Raw genomic sequence first — 17,357 nt, 5'->3', positions numbered from 1 at the left:
CAGAGCACGCTTGCTGACAGGGGCTTTTAAAATATAAATAAAAAGGTCAGTCAATAGCAGTCACTAGAATAGCCTGTGGAAAGTGATACACCCACTTAGACGGTGTGATTATACTTCTTGCATGTAAAAGTCCCTTTGTTATGACAGGTTGCCACTAGGCCATAGAGCATGTAACACGTGCTAGGTTTACACACTTCTCACCTTGGTTACTGGAAAAATCCTTGCAGTATTCCTTACACACCATTAATGTGGCCAAGCACAATTATTTTTAACTTCATCACTTGATGCTGTTTGTTTTGCAACATCACCAAGGAGCCCTGGTCATTTAGCAGCTGCCAAGAAAACAAAATAAAAAAGCAGCCTCTATGCCACACCTGGTGGCTCAGACATTTAATGTCATGGTGCAGCAGGGATAGATACTGAATGCAGGGAGTGCCTTCCCTTCCTTCCTCCTCTTCTGCATGCTTCTCCTCATGCTTCTCATATTTGAAAGGTTATGGCAGTCTAATGAAGTTCCAACCTGCTGGAAAAGGAGAAGCATGACCAGCATTTTCAAGAAGGTAAAAAAAGGAAGATCCAGGGAACTACAGGCCAGTCAGTCTCACTTCTGTGCCTGGCAAGATCATGGAGCAGATCCTCCTGGAGGTTGATGGTAACCAACATGTCTTCACCAAAGGCAAGTTGTGCCTGACAAACTTGGTGGCCTTTTATGGAGTTATGGCGTCAGTGGATAATGGAAGAGCATCTGATGTCATCTACCTGGACTTGTGCAAAGTGCTTGATGCTCTCCTGCATGACATCTTGGTCACCAAATTGGAGAAGAGAGGATTTTATGAATGGACCACTCGCTGGATAAGGAATTGGATGGTCACACTCAGAGAGTTGTATTCAACAGCTCAGTGTCCAAGTGGAAATCAGTGATGAGTTGTGTTCCTCAGGGATTGGTATCAGGGCTGGTGTTATTTAACATCTCTGTAGGCAACAAGGACAGTGGGATTGAGTGCACCCCCAGCAAGTTTGCAGGTGACACCATGCTGAGTGATGTAGTTGATATTCTAGAGGGAAGGGATGCTATCTGGAGGGACCTGGACACACTTGAGAGGTGAGCCCATGCCAACCTTATGAAGTTCAACAAGGTCAAGTACAAGGTCCTGCAGCTGGGTCAGAGCAATTCCAAGCAAAGAAACAGGTTGGGTGGAGGATGGCTTGAGAGCAGCCCTGAGGAGAAGGACTTGGGAGTGTCAGTTGATGAAAGATTCAACATGAGCCAGTAATGTGTGTTCACAGCCCAGAAAGCCAAATGTATCCTGTGCTGAAACAAGAAAAGCAAGTCGATTCTGCCCGTCTATTCTGCTCATGTGAGTTCCTTCCTGGAGTAATGCACCCACCCCCTCCAACACAGAGGGCTGGAGCACCTCCATGATGTGGACAGGCTGAGAGAGCTGGGGCTCTTCAGCCTGGAGAGGAGAATACACTGGGGGGACCTTATAGTGGACAACCAGATAAATGGCAGGGCTAGGTAACAGGAGGGCAAGCTAAGGCAAGGGAGCTGGACCTCATCACTTGGCTCTGTCATGCCACTGCTACACCAGTCTGTGATTGAGCTGAGTCAGAAAGCAGGTCTGCATGCAGAAATTTCAGAGTGATAAAAATGAACAAGGAATAATACCTGTACGTGTGTTCCTAACACTGCTCAGGATTGCACAGTGATAGGGATTTGGGTTCAGTCTGGGCCTAACAGGCTTCTTGTAAGTTAATTTGGTGAATATTCGAATTAGACTTCTTGTTTGACATTAAGTGGAAAATGTAATTTAATGTTTCTTTGAACTCTTAGAGTAGAAAATGGCAGGATGTTACCGAAAGTAGCTAAAATCTTTCAGAACTAAAAATCTTTAAGTACAAAACTGTCATGTTGTTGCAGTTCCAGACTTCTGTACATCTGAAGCTTTTCTCTTTTTATGAGAGATCTCATTTTCTGATTTTTGAATCAACTGCATAAAAAAATTCATGTCTTCCAAATAATAATTAGCTTTAGCAGGCTGTACACCAAATGAAATGCGTTCACATTTATTTCTGAAACTTGCTGTGGGCACGGGGACATACAGTCCTGAGCAGTGGTGCAGCCAGTGCTGTATTTTGGCATGGACAGTGGCTTCCCAGTGCTGTTGTCTCCTTCCAGACAGCAGGAGGGCTTTGAGGGGCCTTGCAAAGGGTTAAGAGTCTGGATGCCCTACTTTTAAGGAAAGAGTATTTTTTGTCTGGCAATCAAATGTGGGGCCTGTCTGATACAAGGGAATAGTGGTCTGTGCAGACACCCTGGTGTAATGGCTGTGTCAACTGTTCAGTTAATTTTTCTGATTATATTTTTACTGAGCTTCCAAGAAACAAGAGGAAAGACTGGTCATAGGGAGGGGAGAAGATGATAATTCAGTAACTAAGCCACAGACCGGTCCCAGGGCAGGAATATATTAAGTATGACCCATAGGAATAAGGAGAATGAGAAAAGCATACTGAAAGCAAAAATTCTAAGGTTTTTTGTGTCATACTTGGCAGAAGCATGTTCATTGTATCAGGAAGAGGGCTGGCGGCTCCCTGCTAAGGCAGCTGATGAAAGGTTCCCAGAATGTCAGCCAGCCTCTTACAGGCAGAAGACGAACATCCAAAGTGTGGACTCCTAAAATGATTTTATTGCATGTTGCGAATTTCAGAGAATTATCTTCCAATTCATGGACAAAATCCCATAGAGTATGTCCTTGCGTGTGTGAATTGAACAAAAAAGAGTTTGCTTTTCTAGAGAATCAAGTCTCCAGGTCTCAATGCAATAACATCTGGTATATGTTCTTTCCCTTTTGCTCAGCTTTCTGCAGATGCACTTACTTATTTGTTCCATGTGTTTTATGCTGGTATTTTCCACTTTCCCTACTGTTTATGAAAATGGGTTTATCAATATTGCTAAGACTTTGACGAGATGTCTTTTCAGGTAACTGGTATCAAAGTTTGTCACTGAAGTACAGTATGTTCCATTCTAGAAATCTGGGCTTTTGTAAATTTGATTGCGTTACTAATATTATGTCCTTCTTCTTTTTTCTTCTAATTGTTTTTTATACTCTTGATTTGAAATACTGGGATATGATTTCCAAAAGTATTAAATACTTACTGCTGTACCTAAAGGCAGCAGAAGACATGCCTGGAGCAAACAGTGTGCAGGTTAATGTTTAGCTGAAAGCTAAGGTTTAGGATGTCTTATCTGGGCACACAGAGTTAGCAAATGCCTTGAACAGTTGTGTCTTTCCATCTTAATAGCTTGCCTCCAGAATGATGTTACCCTTTGTACTTTGAATACTTGGAGATGAAGAGCATCCAGAAAAGGATGCTGTCTGCTCTCTCAAGATAAATCTCCTACAGAAAAATTAAGGGAAAAAGACTGTTACCTTTTCACTGAATAAGAAGCTAACGTGAGTTGGCTTTGCGAAACTTTGCTCTTTCCATAGGACTATATCATATCCAGAGCCACCTAGGATGTCTCTCAGCCACTTTGAGGGTGATCCAGCTAAAAAGAGTTTTGAAGTTATTTCTTAGATAAATGTTGCCAAGTCACAGCATTTGATTCGTTCTGGTGTGTTGATGTTTAGGTATTTTTTGCAGTGTGTTCCATATGCTGCTGCTTTATCCCCTGAATGAGGCAGTGCTGCCATTAGTGCATTCACAGAGCTCTGGCTAGTAATCTGTAGAAAAGACTCTTTCCTTTCCTTCCAAGAGGACCTACAGTTCTCAAGTACTTTTTGCCCTCTCTGTGCAAATAAGTCTGTCTGTGATGCCAGGGAATACCAATAAAAATACCTCCCCAGTACTTTGTTCTCAGCTGCAGCCAGCCAGCCTTCTTCATCCATTTTATTAGCCTCTGCATAAAGGAGTTCATTAGCAACAAGTTTTTTTAATAGCCCCCTCTACTCAAACATATTCCCATTGCTTCTTTTGCATTAGAGATAGTATAGGCATCTCTTTAGTCAGTTGTATTGTTAGTACAGTTATGGCCTGTTCCAAAGTATGATGATTTATCAAGATGATGTGGAAGGAATTTTGTACATATTTTATTAAATTGTCCAGTAAAAAGTATTGGATGATTAATCTGAGAATAAATTTAAGAATTAGGTTTTTTTAAAGAAAAGAGTCTTAGCAATAAAAGAAATGTCATTGGCTGTGAAGTAGTTACCATTTGATGTACTGAGTCCATAGGACTGTGCTCCTTTTTTGGTAGACCTTAAGCAGCAAGGTGATTCTGTGGCAAGGTTACGCTGAGAGGGAGCAATAAGCTCTGTAATAACAATGTGAGTTCTCAGGCAAAGAAAAATGGAGAGCTCTAGAAATGTCTCTTCTCTCCCTGTCAAATGTGATGGATAGTATGTTCAGGTTGTAATACTGGAAGCAAAATTGGAATAGCGCTGCTTGCCTTGGCAGGTCTCTGTGGCTTTGTACTGACTAGAATCTGTTTTGGTGAAGGCCCCATTTCAGTGCCTCTGTTGACCCTGTTGTTGATATATATTTTTCTCAAGTCCTCATAGCTCCAACTGGTGATCACATTTCAATTTCCTTCCAGAACAAGATGTTTTTAGTCACATCTGATTGGGGGCAATGTTTGTTAAATAGAAGTGTGCACTGGACTAGAATAAGGTTTATGCTTCAACATAAATTTTAGATATACCTTTGTACCTGAAGGCATAATCATCACCCAAGAGTTTGTGTTTTGGCTCAGTTCTACCTTCGGAAGATAAAAGTTCTGAACCTGGATATATTTCACAGTAGTGAAAAACGTGAAATGAATACTGAACTGAAGTTGGTCTTTTTTTCTTCTTTTTTTTTTTTTTTTTTTTTCTGTGTATTTACTGTCAGAACCAGGTCTTAGTTCTTTTACCATTGCCTTGTACTGTTTCTCTCAGCTGAGGTTGGGTAATAAATGATATATTTTTCAAAGCATTTAATTAGTGTTAAGTGTTCAGCTTTAAAGCTAAGCAGGTAGGTTACATCTAAGTCAGTAGCGCAATAGCAGTCTTTCTTTTCTTACTCTGATTCCTGCTGTAAGATGAAAAAAACCATTGGCAGTTGTACTGCTCTATGCAGTATTTTAATTGCACTCAGGACAAGGCTAAGTTCCTTGGTATGCTGAATTAGTTCGCAGAACACTGATAATAGATGAGGGAAGGGAGGCTGACTCCCAGCTGAATGGCTTATTGCTGCAGCCCATGTTTTTAATCCACAAGAACAGGAGATTGCTGCCTTTAGTTACACTTTTTTTAAAGCCCTAATTACACATTTGGTGACAGGTCTCATTTGACATCCAATAATCAATACTTCTGTTTATTCCCCTAAGGAGGTAGCTACGTGAAGGTCTAGAGGAGGAAAGAAGTCTGTTGTCTGCATTCAATGCTGAGAAACTTTAGCAGTATAACATTTTTCCATTTTGTTCTTTTTCTGTTGATTTCTTGGATTCAGATTGACTGTGGGCCTCTTAGCCTAGTCAGAAGATTCTGCAATGTTTCCAGCCCTGTTAGCTTAGGGGGAATCATGGCATCTGGAGTAAGCAAGAGCGGTTTTAGTAGAGCTCTGCTGCACTGCCCATGATGCAGCCTCCTTGGCTTGAGCACAGTGGGGAGCAGAAGTAAGGCCTCCATGAGTACAAAACCCACCACAGGTACATCATTGTACCTGATTTGCTCCTCTTCCTTGCTTGGTCGTTCACCTGTATCTCAACTTGTGCCCATGCCTACATATTTACCTATGCATTTTGTAAATGCACTTTTTCAGTCAGTGTTGAAAGTCTAAGTCCTTCCCAGGACTCTTGCAACAGTATGAAATTCTTACAAACCTGTAGTCTGTCCTATTTCTTTTGGAATATTTATTAGCCTACAACAGATACAGATACATACAGTGTTAGGAGTATCAGTGGCAGTAGACAACCACTAACATGCAGTCTTACTGTTTGAAAGCACCAGAGTAACTAGCTATTTTCATCCTTGTTTGGTTGCAATTATAAACAAATATATATGTAATTTAACGAACTTTGTGAAAAGTAAGGGCTTTACTACTATTATGTAGGGCATCTTTACGTGGTAATATTCTTCCCACTCCAGCATAATTAAGTTTAAAGTAATATTGACTATAGAATGAGTTTGTTTTATTGCGCCTCTCTCAAATGAATGTGTGTCAGGGAATGTAAGTGAGTGGAAAAAGTCTGTCTGGCAAGAGGCAGCGTGCTGTGGTGTATTGCGTTTCGCTGACATGAGAGGAATGTGGCAGTGAGGTCTACAGTTGCTGGCTGTAGGCGCTCGCACTCCGGCTGAAAAGCAGATTGGGATGTGCTTTTTGCTTCATTAAGCAAAAGGCTTTTTGCCTGTGGCATGAAATGCTATAAAACACAGTGGAAGTATTATAGTACTTGTTGTTAGGCAGAACTGTCAATCTCAAACATCCAAAAGTCATATATTCCAAAATAAGATCAGTTTAAAATTTAGGGTTGTAAAAAAGCTCAACTATTTCCTTTTTCTTCTCAAATTTTATTTATTTTTAAGAGCAAGCTGAGATCTTCACCTCAAATATACACCACATTGTACAAAACTCACCAAAATGCTGTAGAAGTTTTTAACAGCAAGCCAGGCTTGTTCTGTAGAGGCTGTGTGACTGTATAATTTTTGTCATTGTAAACAAGATCTAAAAACTGGGAGTGCAGTATGCAGGCAAAGCTCCTGGCACTTACAGCCTAACTGAGGTTTGCTTACCTTTAATGAAGTTCCCTGACTGTGCTAGCTCATGTTATTGTGTAGCTGGCCAAAAGGAGCCCCATGCCAGTCTGGGAAGTCTGCATTATGAGGGAGAGCCACGGCGGGGCAGTTTGAAGACTTAGAGCCAGATCTACACCCATATATAGCATTAGCTGGTGTAACTTCTGCAGTCTCCCTGAGATTACGTCGTGTGAGTGTTGTGGTCAGCTGTAGGACTCCTATTTACAGAGTCAAGCACATAAAGCTGAGGCATGAACTAGTATCCTTGTGCTGTCTGCGTCTTCCAAAGAAATGTCAGTGCTGACCCTGCAGAATGGAAAGGAGTAAGGAGAGGTGATGCCTGAGCTTTTCCCCCCATTCTGCTGAAGCAGCAGGCTGCAGCTTTAGGGTTCTGAACTGTGCTGTTAGCAAGCAAGGGAGATGGAACATCTGTGTTCCTGGGCAGTTTTGCAGCACTGGAGAAGCAATGCTAGCACACTTGTTTAGGATCACTCCCAAAGAAAACAGACTACAGAGACCATAGTATGTAAAGACTAAGATACAAGAATTGAACTAGGTATATAAAGTGTAACATAAAATTCATGTTTGCCATTTTGAAAAGCATGTGCTTCTGTAACTTTGTGGGTTAGACTGTTGGTAGGTGAGCTGTAGATCTGGCTCTGTTCTCTTTTGAATGCACTTGAAATCTTCTTCTTCTGTGCAGCCCTGAAAGAAATGGCAAATCTTTAAATAGCATTTCAGCACCATAAACAATTCTCATTTGACTCTCTGGCACTTGATTTTGGCCATTCAGACCACCCCTTCAGCTTGCCTGTGGCTCTGTCACTCCATTCAGCCTTCCTTGCACAGCTAGTTCAGATGAAAATCACCTTTCTCTCAAGGATGCTCCAAGCAGCTATTCAACAAGGCTAAGCCCTGGGAACTCTTTCAGGCAGACGTAAACTTGCTCCTAGGTCTACGTTTAAACCACCGCTGTCATTGTCATTGTTTTGGAGAACTGTATTAGTTACAAGGGACTGATGAATAATCCAGTGATCTGGAAGCACATCGTTCTGGCTCAGGGAGCTCTCACCACTACAGATGGTGCTTTAGGTCATGGAGGTGTACGTGCTGCACTTCTGCACTCTTGGGTCTGTCAGTTCACAGCATGGTTACATGCAATTGAAACCCACTGAAGTCTGCAAGCTATACCATTCAGTTTGTAAGCATCCACTCTGTCCCCAGTAGAAATATTTATAGTCTGAAGCAGTGTCTTGAGACATTTTGCTACTAGGAAAAAATACACAGTTATAGAGAGGCCGTGTGTATTAACTATTTATCTTGCAATCAAGAAAGTATAAAAATGATCCAGGGTGAAAGATGGGGGGTGTTATAAAGGAACACACTGTTTTTTTTCAGTTTGAATAATGCAGACCTTGCTGAAGCTTTTTCTCTAGATCATGGGGTCTAATAACAGCGCAAGTACATGCTTTTACTCTAAAACTGACTTAAAAATCATGTAGCTCTTGAGAAGAGGCTAATTGTGTTCCCTTAGCTTCAAGTGAACAATTAAATTGTGATGACGTACTGTTTTCTTGGCTTCTAAATCTTTCATATTTATTGTTTCTTACATACTCAAATCTTAGACGCTTTAGCATCAGTCACGTTCTGCTTCTATTGTCTGAAAAATAAAATACGTAAAGGAAAAACTGTCACACATTTAAGTGTATTATATTGTTGCAGTGTAAGAACCATTATTGTAATTAAACCACTTGAAAATATGAACCATCGACTTTTCTCTCAGGGACTTGGCCACCTAGGTGATTTTTGTGCCTTTGAATATCTCCCCAGAGATCCAGTGTGCTTTGCTTCTCCTGGTTGTTCTTGAAATAAAATCAGCTTCTAGTTCTTCAAAATCTGTTGGCTTTAGCTGCTAGTAAATACACACAGAATAAGCACTGCAGAATAAAAAAAAAAATAAGTTATTCCTCCCACACTTGCAGTTTTGATAGGACTTGCTGTTTGGTGAAGTCAGTAATCTGATTCCTACTGTGTCTGGGATCATGGTGGATTAAAGTAGATCTCTTTGTCCTGGATCAGAAACTTGCAAGGTATTTGCCGATCAGAGCAGAGAGTGAATAGAAAAAGGGCCTAATAATGAGAGGGAAGGCACTAGAGAAGGCAGGTAGCTTGGTCCCATGTCTAATGGCAGAACTAATGGCACCTGTATTGCTCCTTCAAAAAATTCACCTAGCACCCTGTTAAAAGCCCCAGGTCGCAGAGATTCTAGCATCCAATGAGGCTTTGTACAGAATTTTTTTCCAGTTAGAAGTGCTTTCCTGGTAACCAAACCATTCCATCATGTGCCTGTGATCTTGTCCTTATTTCATTTCCTTTGGAGGAGTGAGTGGGATGGTGCCACATCAAGGAAGGGGCAGGGGAAGGAAGTACTCAGGTGTGTAGGAGGAAGATCATAGAAATGATGGGCTTAAACAGAATGAGGAAGAGTAGAAAGTGCTACTCATCCAGTCTCCTTGTCATCATGTTTCTCTCTACTGATGGAGTCAATTTTGTGATGTTTTGGCAGTGTTTTAGAAATGTACTGAGTAAGAGCAAAGTTTGGAAACTAAGCACAACTTCAGCACTGGAGAAACCTGGATTTCTATGGACCTATCTGCAGATTTGAAAAATAGTGCTGTGTAGACTGAAAGATATGAACATAATGCCCTTTTTCTGTCTTTTCTACTCTCACAGATGAACAGGAGCCAGCAGTCAGCAGCGATTCAGATATTTCATTGATTATGGCCATGGAGGTTGGACTGTCCGATGTGGAGCTTTCCACTGACCAAGACTGCGAAGAGGTGAAGTCTTGAAAAACAAAAAGATCTCCGAGACTAAACTACAGGGAAGGGCCACAGGGAGGGACCGAGACAACCTTCTAGGATTTGGACCAGTCACGCACTTGCCTCCAGAGCACTGTCACTCCTGCACACTCCATTCTGAGACGGTCATGAAAAGCAATAGCAACAGTTGTGTCTGCCTGGATGCAGTTTTGTCATCTACATACATTCGTAATGTTCACATGGGAGATGAACGCTTCCAGTTTGCCCACGTGCTTGAGAGCAGCCATGTAACTCTTCAGTGGCTCATAAATACGCAACTGAAATGACAGCTTGAGTGTTTTCTACACTTGTTCGATCGCGGTTTTGTTTCTTTTTTTTTTTTTGAAGAGGTATGTTTGTTATGTATGTTTGTTTGTTTATAGTTTGTTATCAATATACATTCTTTTTGTTGACTGACCCCCAGCTTTTTCAAGAGTTGAATCCAGATACCTGAATTCCCTGTTTACTGGTCACTTCATGATCCCACTCCAGGATCTATCATTGCCTGTTATTTCCTTGTGAAGTACACATGGCTTCAGAGGGATGGTGCACCAGCATCCTGTGTAAATGTGAAACCTGCTTGCATTAAGAGGAGCCTGGGAAATGTTGTGATCTGAAGGTCTTTATTTGTAAGAGAGCTCTGAATTAACAAAGATTGCTGAGATTTGGTTAGAAACAGCATTATTTTGGCTTCTACATACAGCTCTCTTTGAGACAATATGATACAGAGTTGAGGGAGAGAAAGAAGTGTATCAAACTTCACCCCGTCTTTGTAGTCCTTTGCTGCATTTTATGCTATTAGTACAGTATGTCAGTATGTACTACATGCTAGTATATACTTTCTTGCCAAACCATTCTGGGTAAGGAGGAAGGAATCTGAAAATTAGCAGAAGTAACACAAATCAAAACATTTAAGTCAGAATGATTTGTGGTTACATTTAATCCATCCAGAGCTGTGCTTCCAGGGAAAAGCTCACGATTGCTTGTTCAACGTAAGATTTCATTTTTCAGTCAAAATATTTAACAGTGAAAAAGCTTTCTTAGCTTCCTGTTTTACAAGAGTAAAGAGTTTCTGTTGACAGTCAGATGATGTGAATCACATTACTGCCTCCTGAGTAAGTCAGCAGAATCGACGATTCATCTTACATTGAAATTTCATGGAGAGGTCAAACGTTTTCACTTGCATCACAGCAGCATCTCAAAACGCAACCGTTTGGGTTTCTCGCTATATTTAAACTTCCTTTTGGATTTGCTCAGCTGGAGAAAACAGCTCCCACCCAAAATTCAGCTTGTAAGATTTTATTCTGGAACAAATGTGTTTAAAACCGTACCTAAAACTGCGGACAGCTTGCTTTTTTGTTGTGGGAAGAAGGAAGATTTATACTCCATGCTTTGGGTTCAGTTAGAACTCAGTTGTTGTTTTTTAATGTTCTTAGTCCCTAAATTGTAGGGTATGTTTGAGGCTTGAAAGCCAGGATCCAGATATGTGCCGTGACATTTTTATAAGCCATTCACATGAACGTCTCTCCTTCATTAAAGAGATGCAAGCAGTTTGAAATCTGTTTGATTTGAAAGGGACATTAGAGATTGTTAGGGAGGATGCAGCTGAGTCACTCTTGCCAATATTTGTGATTCTGTTACAATTTTTTTCTGTATTTTTTAATGTTTTCTCTATTCTCTGCCACTATGGGTAAAGCCCCCACTATGAGGGAAACTGATGCTTAAATTTACCCCTTCACAACAGACTTTACACCAGGTACCACGTCAGCTCCACTTAAACTCTGAATATAGCGCTGAAATGAGATAAAAGTGGTGCCTGCACTTCCTGTTGGCCCTTTACATAGTAAGGAAACATCACCAATGACTGTAGGAGAAAGAGAGAAGCTGGTTGTACACGGACAGGTTTCCCAGTGGAAAGTGCAGATGCTGGTACATTATCTTCTCTAGTGCTGGAGCCTGGGTGCTGCATGTCACAGTGCATCATGAACAGGATGTCCGAGTTGTCAGTGATCCTTTTACAGCTGCCTGCTGCAGACCAGCACACAGACAAAGCCATTGACTGAACCGCTGGAGTTTCAGAGGAGCTGCCATAAAGTCTTCATTTTGTTTTGCCAGAGGAATTAAGTTAATGGACAAACTGATTATCTGTTGCTATAATGGAGTCCCTCACAGTACAGCACAGCAAACGAGGTCTGTGTTTGCAGCAGAGGCTGTAAAAAAGGTGAGGCAGGAGTTGAAACCTCCAGTTAACAGTGCAGGGAGTCATTTGCCTGGCAAAATCATTAAAGGGAGCTATGCTGAATGCAGCAGCACATAGTAACTGAGCTCCTGCCAATATCGCTAGGAGCAATAATACTTCTATGTATCCCATTCTAGATCCTGTCTCTTGGCATCCAGGGCTGGCCACCCTCAGGGGCAGGGTGCTTTTACATCTTGCCATGTTCTGGTCTTTCAAAAGAGTTGTCCTAGCAAATCTGGGCCAGGAGCATTTTGGCTTTTGTTTTCCAAATTCTACCTGCTCAGGAAGGATATTTCTCCATCTCTCCTTCAGTGTTGTGTAGCTCTTTGTGCTGTGAAGTGATCACAAGTGCAAAGTCAGGTCACACCTCACTGAAGGCAGAAATGAGGAAAGCACTTACATAAATGTTCTAATCCATCCTTGTTCAGAAAAGCACTTTCGGTTAATTTGGGGCTTGTACAGAAATCACATTATTTTCAACGTATTTAAACCCTCATGTCAAATGGAGATGTTTTCCTAAAGTAGGACCTGGCTGCCAGTGTTTTTTGTACGTATGACCTGTGAATGCCTTGGGAATTTGAAGTGCTTCCTAAATATTAAGACCCCAGAGGTTTGTTTGTGATAGACGAAAGCCTTAATTCTACAGTTCTGCATGCCCATGCACAGTTTAGCCTATGTGAATCTCTCCACTGTGATTTTTCACAGGGTAAAATTAAACCTCTTCATTGGCACATCTGGGCAAAACTATTCCCTTCCTGAGAGTGTTTGGCAGTTCCTCAGTACTGCTGCCTGCCAGCCCAGGGCTCTGGCATTAAGCAGGTGGGATTCAGCTGCTGGGGGCACAGCACTACCTGTTCAGAACAGAGAGCAGCCTTTGGCCCGCAGCGATGGAAAAACAAAATCCTCAGGTGCCCTCTGACAAAGAGTGCTCAAGAATGCAGTTCAGCACACTTGCGCAGCGTGGCTTTACTGCTACAGACAATTCCTGCTGCCAGGACAGCACGGACGGGGCAGGGGTTACTGCTTGGCTGGAGGACAGCACAGCTCTCTGAGCAGTGTTCCTGTTGCTCTTTCTGCTTCTGTCACCTGAGGCTGTTTCCTATTATTTCCCTTTAGCAAGTACTATGTGGGAGAACATTCGCCAGCTTGTCTTCATTCCAACTGTGTTGCAGAATAAACCTTAGGCAAGCAGAGCCCGTGCTCTGCGTTCCCTTTGGTTTTCATGACTTTCACTAAGCTGCATTCCCAAAGGTCTGTTTGGTAGATGGGAGACATAAAAAAAACTGCATGAGTTCTGTGCTTATAGCCAGCCTAATGTATGTGCAGGTGTGCAGGGCACCAGCTCTGAATCCTTTCCTCAGCTCACCCACCCATTCTGATGGAGATCCTTGCTGTGGTTTTGGGGGCTTGTTTCTTTTCCCTGAGTGCCTCAGAGCCTGAGAAACAGGACTGGGACTGTTGCAGTGCTACAATTGGTTCTTTAAGCATTCTGCGGAATTACATTTCCACATATGCATCTGTAAGTACATTGAAATATCTATGGAAACTGTAGTGAAAACAAGCTGCTGCCATTTTTAGAGTGTTTCCATATGTGAGAGAACATGGCAATAAAGGAAAAGGCTTTATAGAGGCAATTTGAAATAAAAATACTGAAATCACATACAAGAGGTCTCTGGGATCTCACTACTTTAATGAAATCTGGATCAGATCCAGATGATGTTGTCGCAGGAAAGTCAGTACTTTGTCTCCTGTTGAACAACCACTTTGTGATACATTCTTATTTTGTGAACAAAATGAACCCAAGTGCTGGAGACAGATCTAGCTCAGAATTCAGTGTTTCACAAAGAATATGCATTTTGTGATCCAAACATCTTTGTTGTCACACCTGGTAATCCAGCGTCTCCTCCTCCTTGCTAAATAAAAACAGGTGCTCATCTAACTTGAAAAACATCGAGCTCAGAAGATGTTTGCACCTGGGTAGGTTGCCCTGGCAGATAACTATCTGCAGATCCCTCTATGCCTCTATGTACTGACAGTCATTAGTACACATCTGCAAGATTCTTCATAAAATGTATTTTAGTTCCCAGTCTGGTTTAACCTGGAGTGTAGTTGTCGTATAGATTCTCCAGTCTTTTGACTGGCAAACTTTTTCCTTGGAATGTGCACTACAGCTCTAAGAGGGGATTCAATGATGAACGGGCAAAGATCAGAGCACAAGACTTTGTGGACAACCTGCAAGTCTACATTGTGGCAATAGTTCTGCACTGAAATGATAAGACAGGTTGTGTTTGGCAGTGGGAGATGCATCTCAGCCCAGGCACTTGGGAGTCTCCCAGGTTGTGTTTATAAGGGCCTCATTCATTCCTGCCTGGTCGCTGTCCATAGAAAAGCTCATGACTGAGCATATAGTTTGAAATAAGCCAAGAATATGAGTTCACAGGCCATGCAAACCATGGAAACCAGTAGTCACTTATTACCTTCTATTTCATTAGCAATAACTGAGACTTTTTAACCATTTGTAGTTCTTGTACAGCCTCATTGTAGGATGAAAGTTTCTGGTCTGCTAGAAATTTGGGCCAGGGCAAGCTGGCTGTCTAAACAGAAGGCAGGACTTGTTTTGCTGTTCTGCTGCCTCCATTTTGTAGGACTAAAATGGTAGAGAAAGCAGACCCGTCACAAAGGATTGCTCCAGCACAAGGGAAGGGAATTGGTGGGCTAAAGCCAATGCCATTCTGCTTTCTCTCTGGCAATTTGTGCTGCCCGTGTCTCTCGTAAGGGGGTATGTTGTTTGAGCAGACCTTTTAATAGGGACAATCGGTCCGACACAAGCACTTCTTGAATTCTAACAAGCTGTTACCTGGATAAATGGAGAGTTGTGCGTCTGAAACAGGAGCGCCAGATGGGCTCTGAGCTCGGGATGCGTCGGTAGCAGATGGCAGCTGCAGGCTGGGAGGCGGCGAGCGAGGGCGAAGGCTGCCCTCTGCTGTGCGGCATCACCGCGACTCAGAGCCGCTCAGCTCATTTTCTCCTTCCCGGTTCTTCTTTTCCATGGAAAAGAAAAAGGCTTTCTTAGCACGAGCTGTATTTCAAGGAGAGAAACAGAGGAGGAAAGACGGATCAGATGTGTTGCACATTTTGAGGGAAAAGCCAATGGATGGGTTTTCCATCTGAAATCAATCTTGCCTCTCTCAACTATTTTAATTGAGAATCCATGGAAGCTATTGCTTTCTGGAGCAAAAGCCCCAAGTAATAATAATAATAATAAAGAAGAAAGAGCATTTCCCTTTTTAGTTTATTTCCCAATTCTTCAGTGCTGTGTGGTGTTAAAAACAATAGCAAGATCAAGATGCCTGGTTGCTCTGAATGTATACAGCTTTCCCAGCTCTAAGCATTTTATATGTGTACATAATGGCACCCTTCCTTCTTGCTCCATGTTAGGAAGCTGAAATGACACATACCATTTTGTAATTAGAAATGTAAAGAGGGGACAGCAGGTGGGAGGGTCTTCTTATAGGAAGATGTACCTTTTATTTAGTGAGCACTTCAAATGGTTTTGTACTTGTCAAGATATACATTCCATCCATTTCCAGAAGAGAATTATTTTTATTTAGTGTAGTTTATAAGCAAACCAAACCACAATGTGGTGTCCTATTTGGATGCAGTTCATGAACAGAGCAGGACTATTCTGCTTTCCAGTGATGGCCCCTATGTTTTTCCAGCAACGTTTCCTCTCACATGCTGCAGAGCCACACCAGCAAATGCCAATGTTAAAAAGGGAGGGGGAAAAGTATGAATAAATACCATATGCATCAGTGCACAGCCTGCCAAAGTAATTTCCAGTTGGGAAACAACCTTCTGTATCAGTGAAGTTCTCAGAGGCGGTTGGTCCCACAGCAGGCACCAGGATAGGGTGTGCTCCAACCCTGCCTCTCCCTGCCCCAGCTGACAGCATAAGAAACCTGGGGGACAGGGCAAGGGTGTCACACTCACACCCTGCAGCTCATCATCTGCAGGGCCATCAGGATCAAGACATGGTTTTGGCCAAAGCTGTTTTGCTGGTACTTGCTCTGCATTGGTTTTGCCCATGGGAAAGAGCCTTCAGCTCCTCATTTTAAAAAAAGCTCCTTTCTTCAAGTGGCTGCACTTGGGGTTGGGAAGCACTGAGTGAAAGGCCATGACAGCATCACACTGTGGCATTTGCATAGGCAGCTCTTTTTCTTACCATCAGCTTTTATTTTTGTCCTCCTACCTATGAATGTGCTGCCACAACGGCAGTCACAGTTTGTGAAGCGAGCCTTTTCTCTAGGTTTACTTTCTGCACCGCAGTGCAAACATAGCGTTGCTCTATGCTGACATTTTATGATGTGTACACCTTCCCTTCCAATGCACTTTATCTCTCTTGAAAAAATGTGGGAGTCGGAAGCACCATCCTAAAGGGATTTGCCTGCAATCACGAGGCACGCGCTCTTTTTTCCTTTTCATCTTGCTTTGTTATATACTGTAAATGCTAAAGAGCATGGACAGTGACTCAGCTGGGGGTAGTACTGAAGCAGTAAGGCTAATATTTGGAAGCGTTATTCAGTAGTACAACACGGCTATTTTTGTTATATAGAAGATTATAATGTAAATATGTGAGACTGTGTTATTATGTACCAGTAAAATATTGCAACTATCGAAGTTAAGATTGTGAATTTCAAGGAATTTTATTGCAAGTTTTTTAATAAAATGAATCTGATGACCGTGTCCTGCATATTTTCTAACAGGCAGTCAAGTTGGCACTCCATGATGTGTGAAAGTCAATGGTTATTTCTCATTGCTAACATTGGCACCGACAGAAAGCAGAAGCTGCAGACAGGAGGGACCTGAGCCGCAGCCTGGCCACCTGCTTCTGCCTGGCTCCTGTTGTGCTCCTGCTGCTTTTGATCAGAGAGCAGCAGCTGGCAGGGGTGAACACCTCCACATCCTGGAGGGAGAGCTGTGGTCACACTAAGCACTGGGCATCGTGTGTTACATCATGTGTTACATCGTGTGTTACATCGTGTGATGGCGCTGCTGTGCAGGTGTGAAGAGTCACCAGGATCCTTGTCCCTAGATCCCTCATCCCCAAAGGTGTCGTTGCTGGGGGAGACAAGGCACTGTCATATATGCAGCCTGATCTATGCATCATAGGTGTGCTGCTTACAATCCTGCCAAAAAGAAACTTAAGAGACTTGAAAGTTTTCTGGAAGATGTGGAAAAGAATAAAGAAAAAAAGGTATCAAAAAGCCCTGGAAGAGCTGCAGCCATGCTGCAGGTACACAACTCTTCCCTGATCCTGGCCCATGATTTCAGCTTGGTGATAGTGCTCCCAGAAGGCACGCCTTGCTCCCAGCTGCAGCAGTGCATTCAAGGTGTGGATGTGCCAGGTCAGCAGGAACCTAATGTATATCCTCCAGAAGAAAGGCACAGCTGTAGGTTAGGTCAGGCCCAGCTCCCCAAAGT

At 42.4% G+C, this 17,357-nt stretch overlaps 1 protein-coding gene across 1 annotated transcript in view; it reads left to right on the top strand.

Annotated features, from left to right (window-relative positions):
- RNF150 (ring finger protein 150) overlaps window positions 1-16,619 on the top strand; it is a 118,677-nt gene extending 102,058 nt beyond the window's left edge. Inside the window, exon 7 of the mRNA XM_015861049.3 lies at window positions 9,510-16,619. Coding sequence (XP_015716535.1) covers window positions 9,510-9,628 — 119 coding nt within the window. The 3' untranslated portion in view covers window positions 9,629-16,619. The remainder of the gene's footprint in view (window positions 1-9,509) is intronic.
- Window positions 16,620-17,357: the final 738 nt, after the last annotated feature.

The sequence above is a fragment of the Coturnix japonica genome, chromosome 4 (genome assembly GCF_054131305.1).
Source record: "Coturnix japonica strain WE chromosome 4, WE-NBRP24, whole genome shotgun sequence".
In the NCBI taxonomy this organism is placed as follows: domain Eukaryota; kingdom Metazoa; phylum Chordata; class Aves; order Galliformes; family Phasianidae; genus Coturnix; species Coturnix japonica.
The sequence above is the reverse complement of the archived record's forward strand: the minus strand, read 5'-3'. Positions and strand labels throughout refer to the sequence as shown.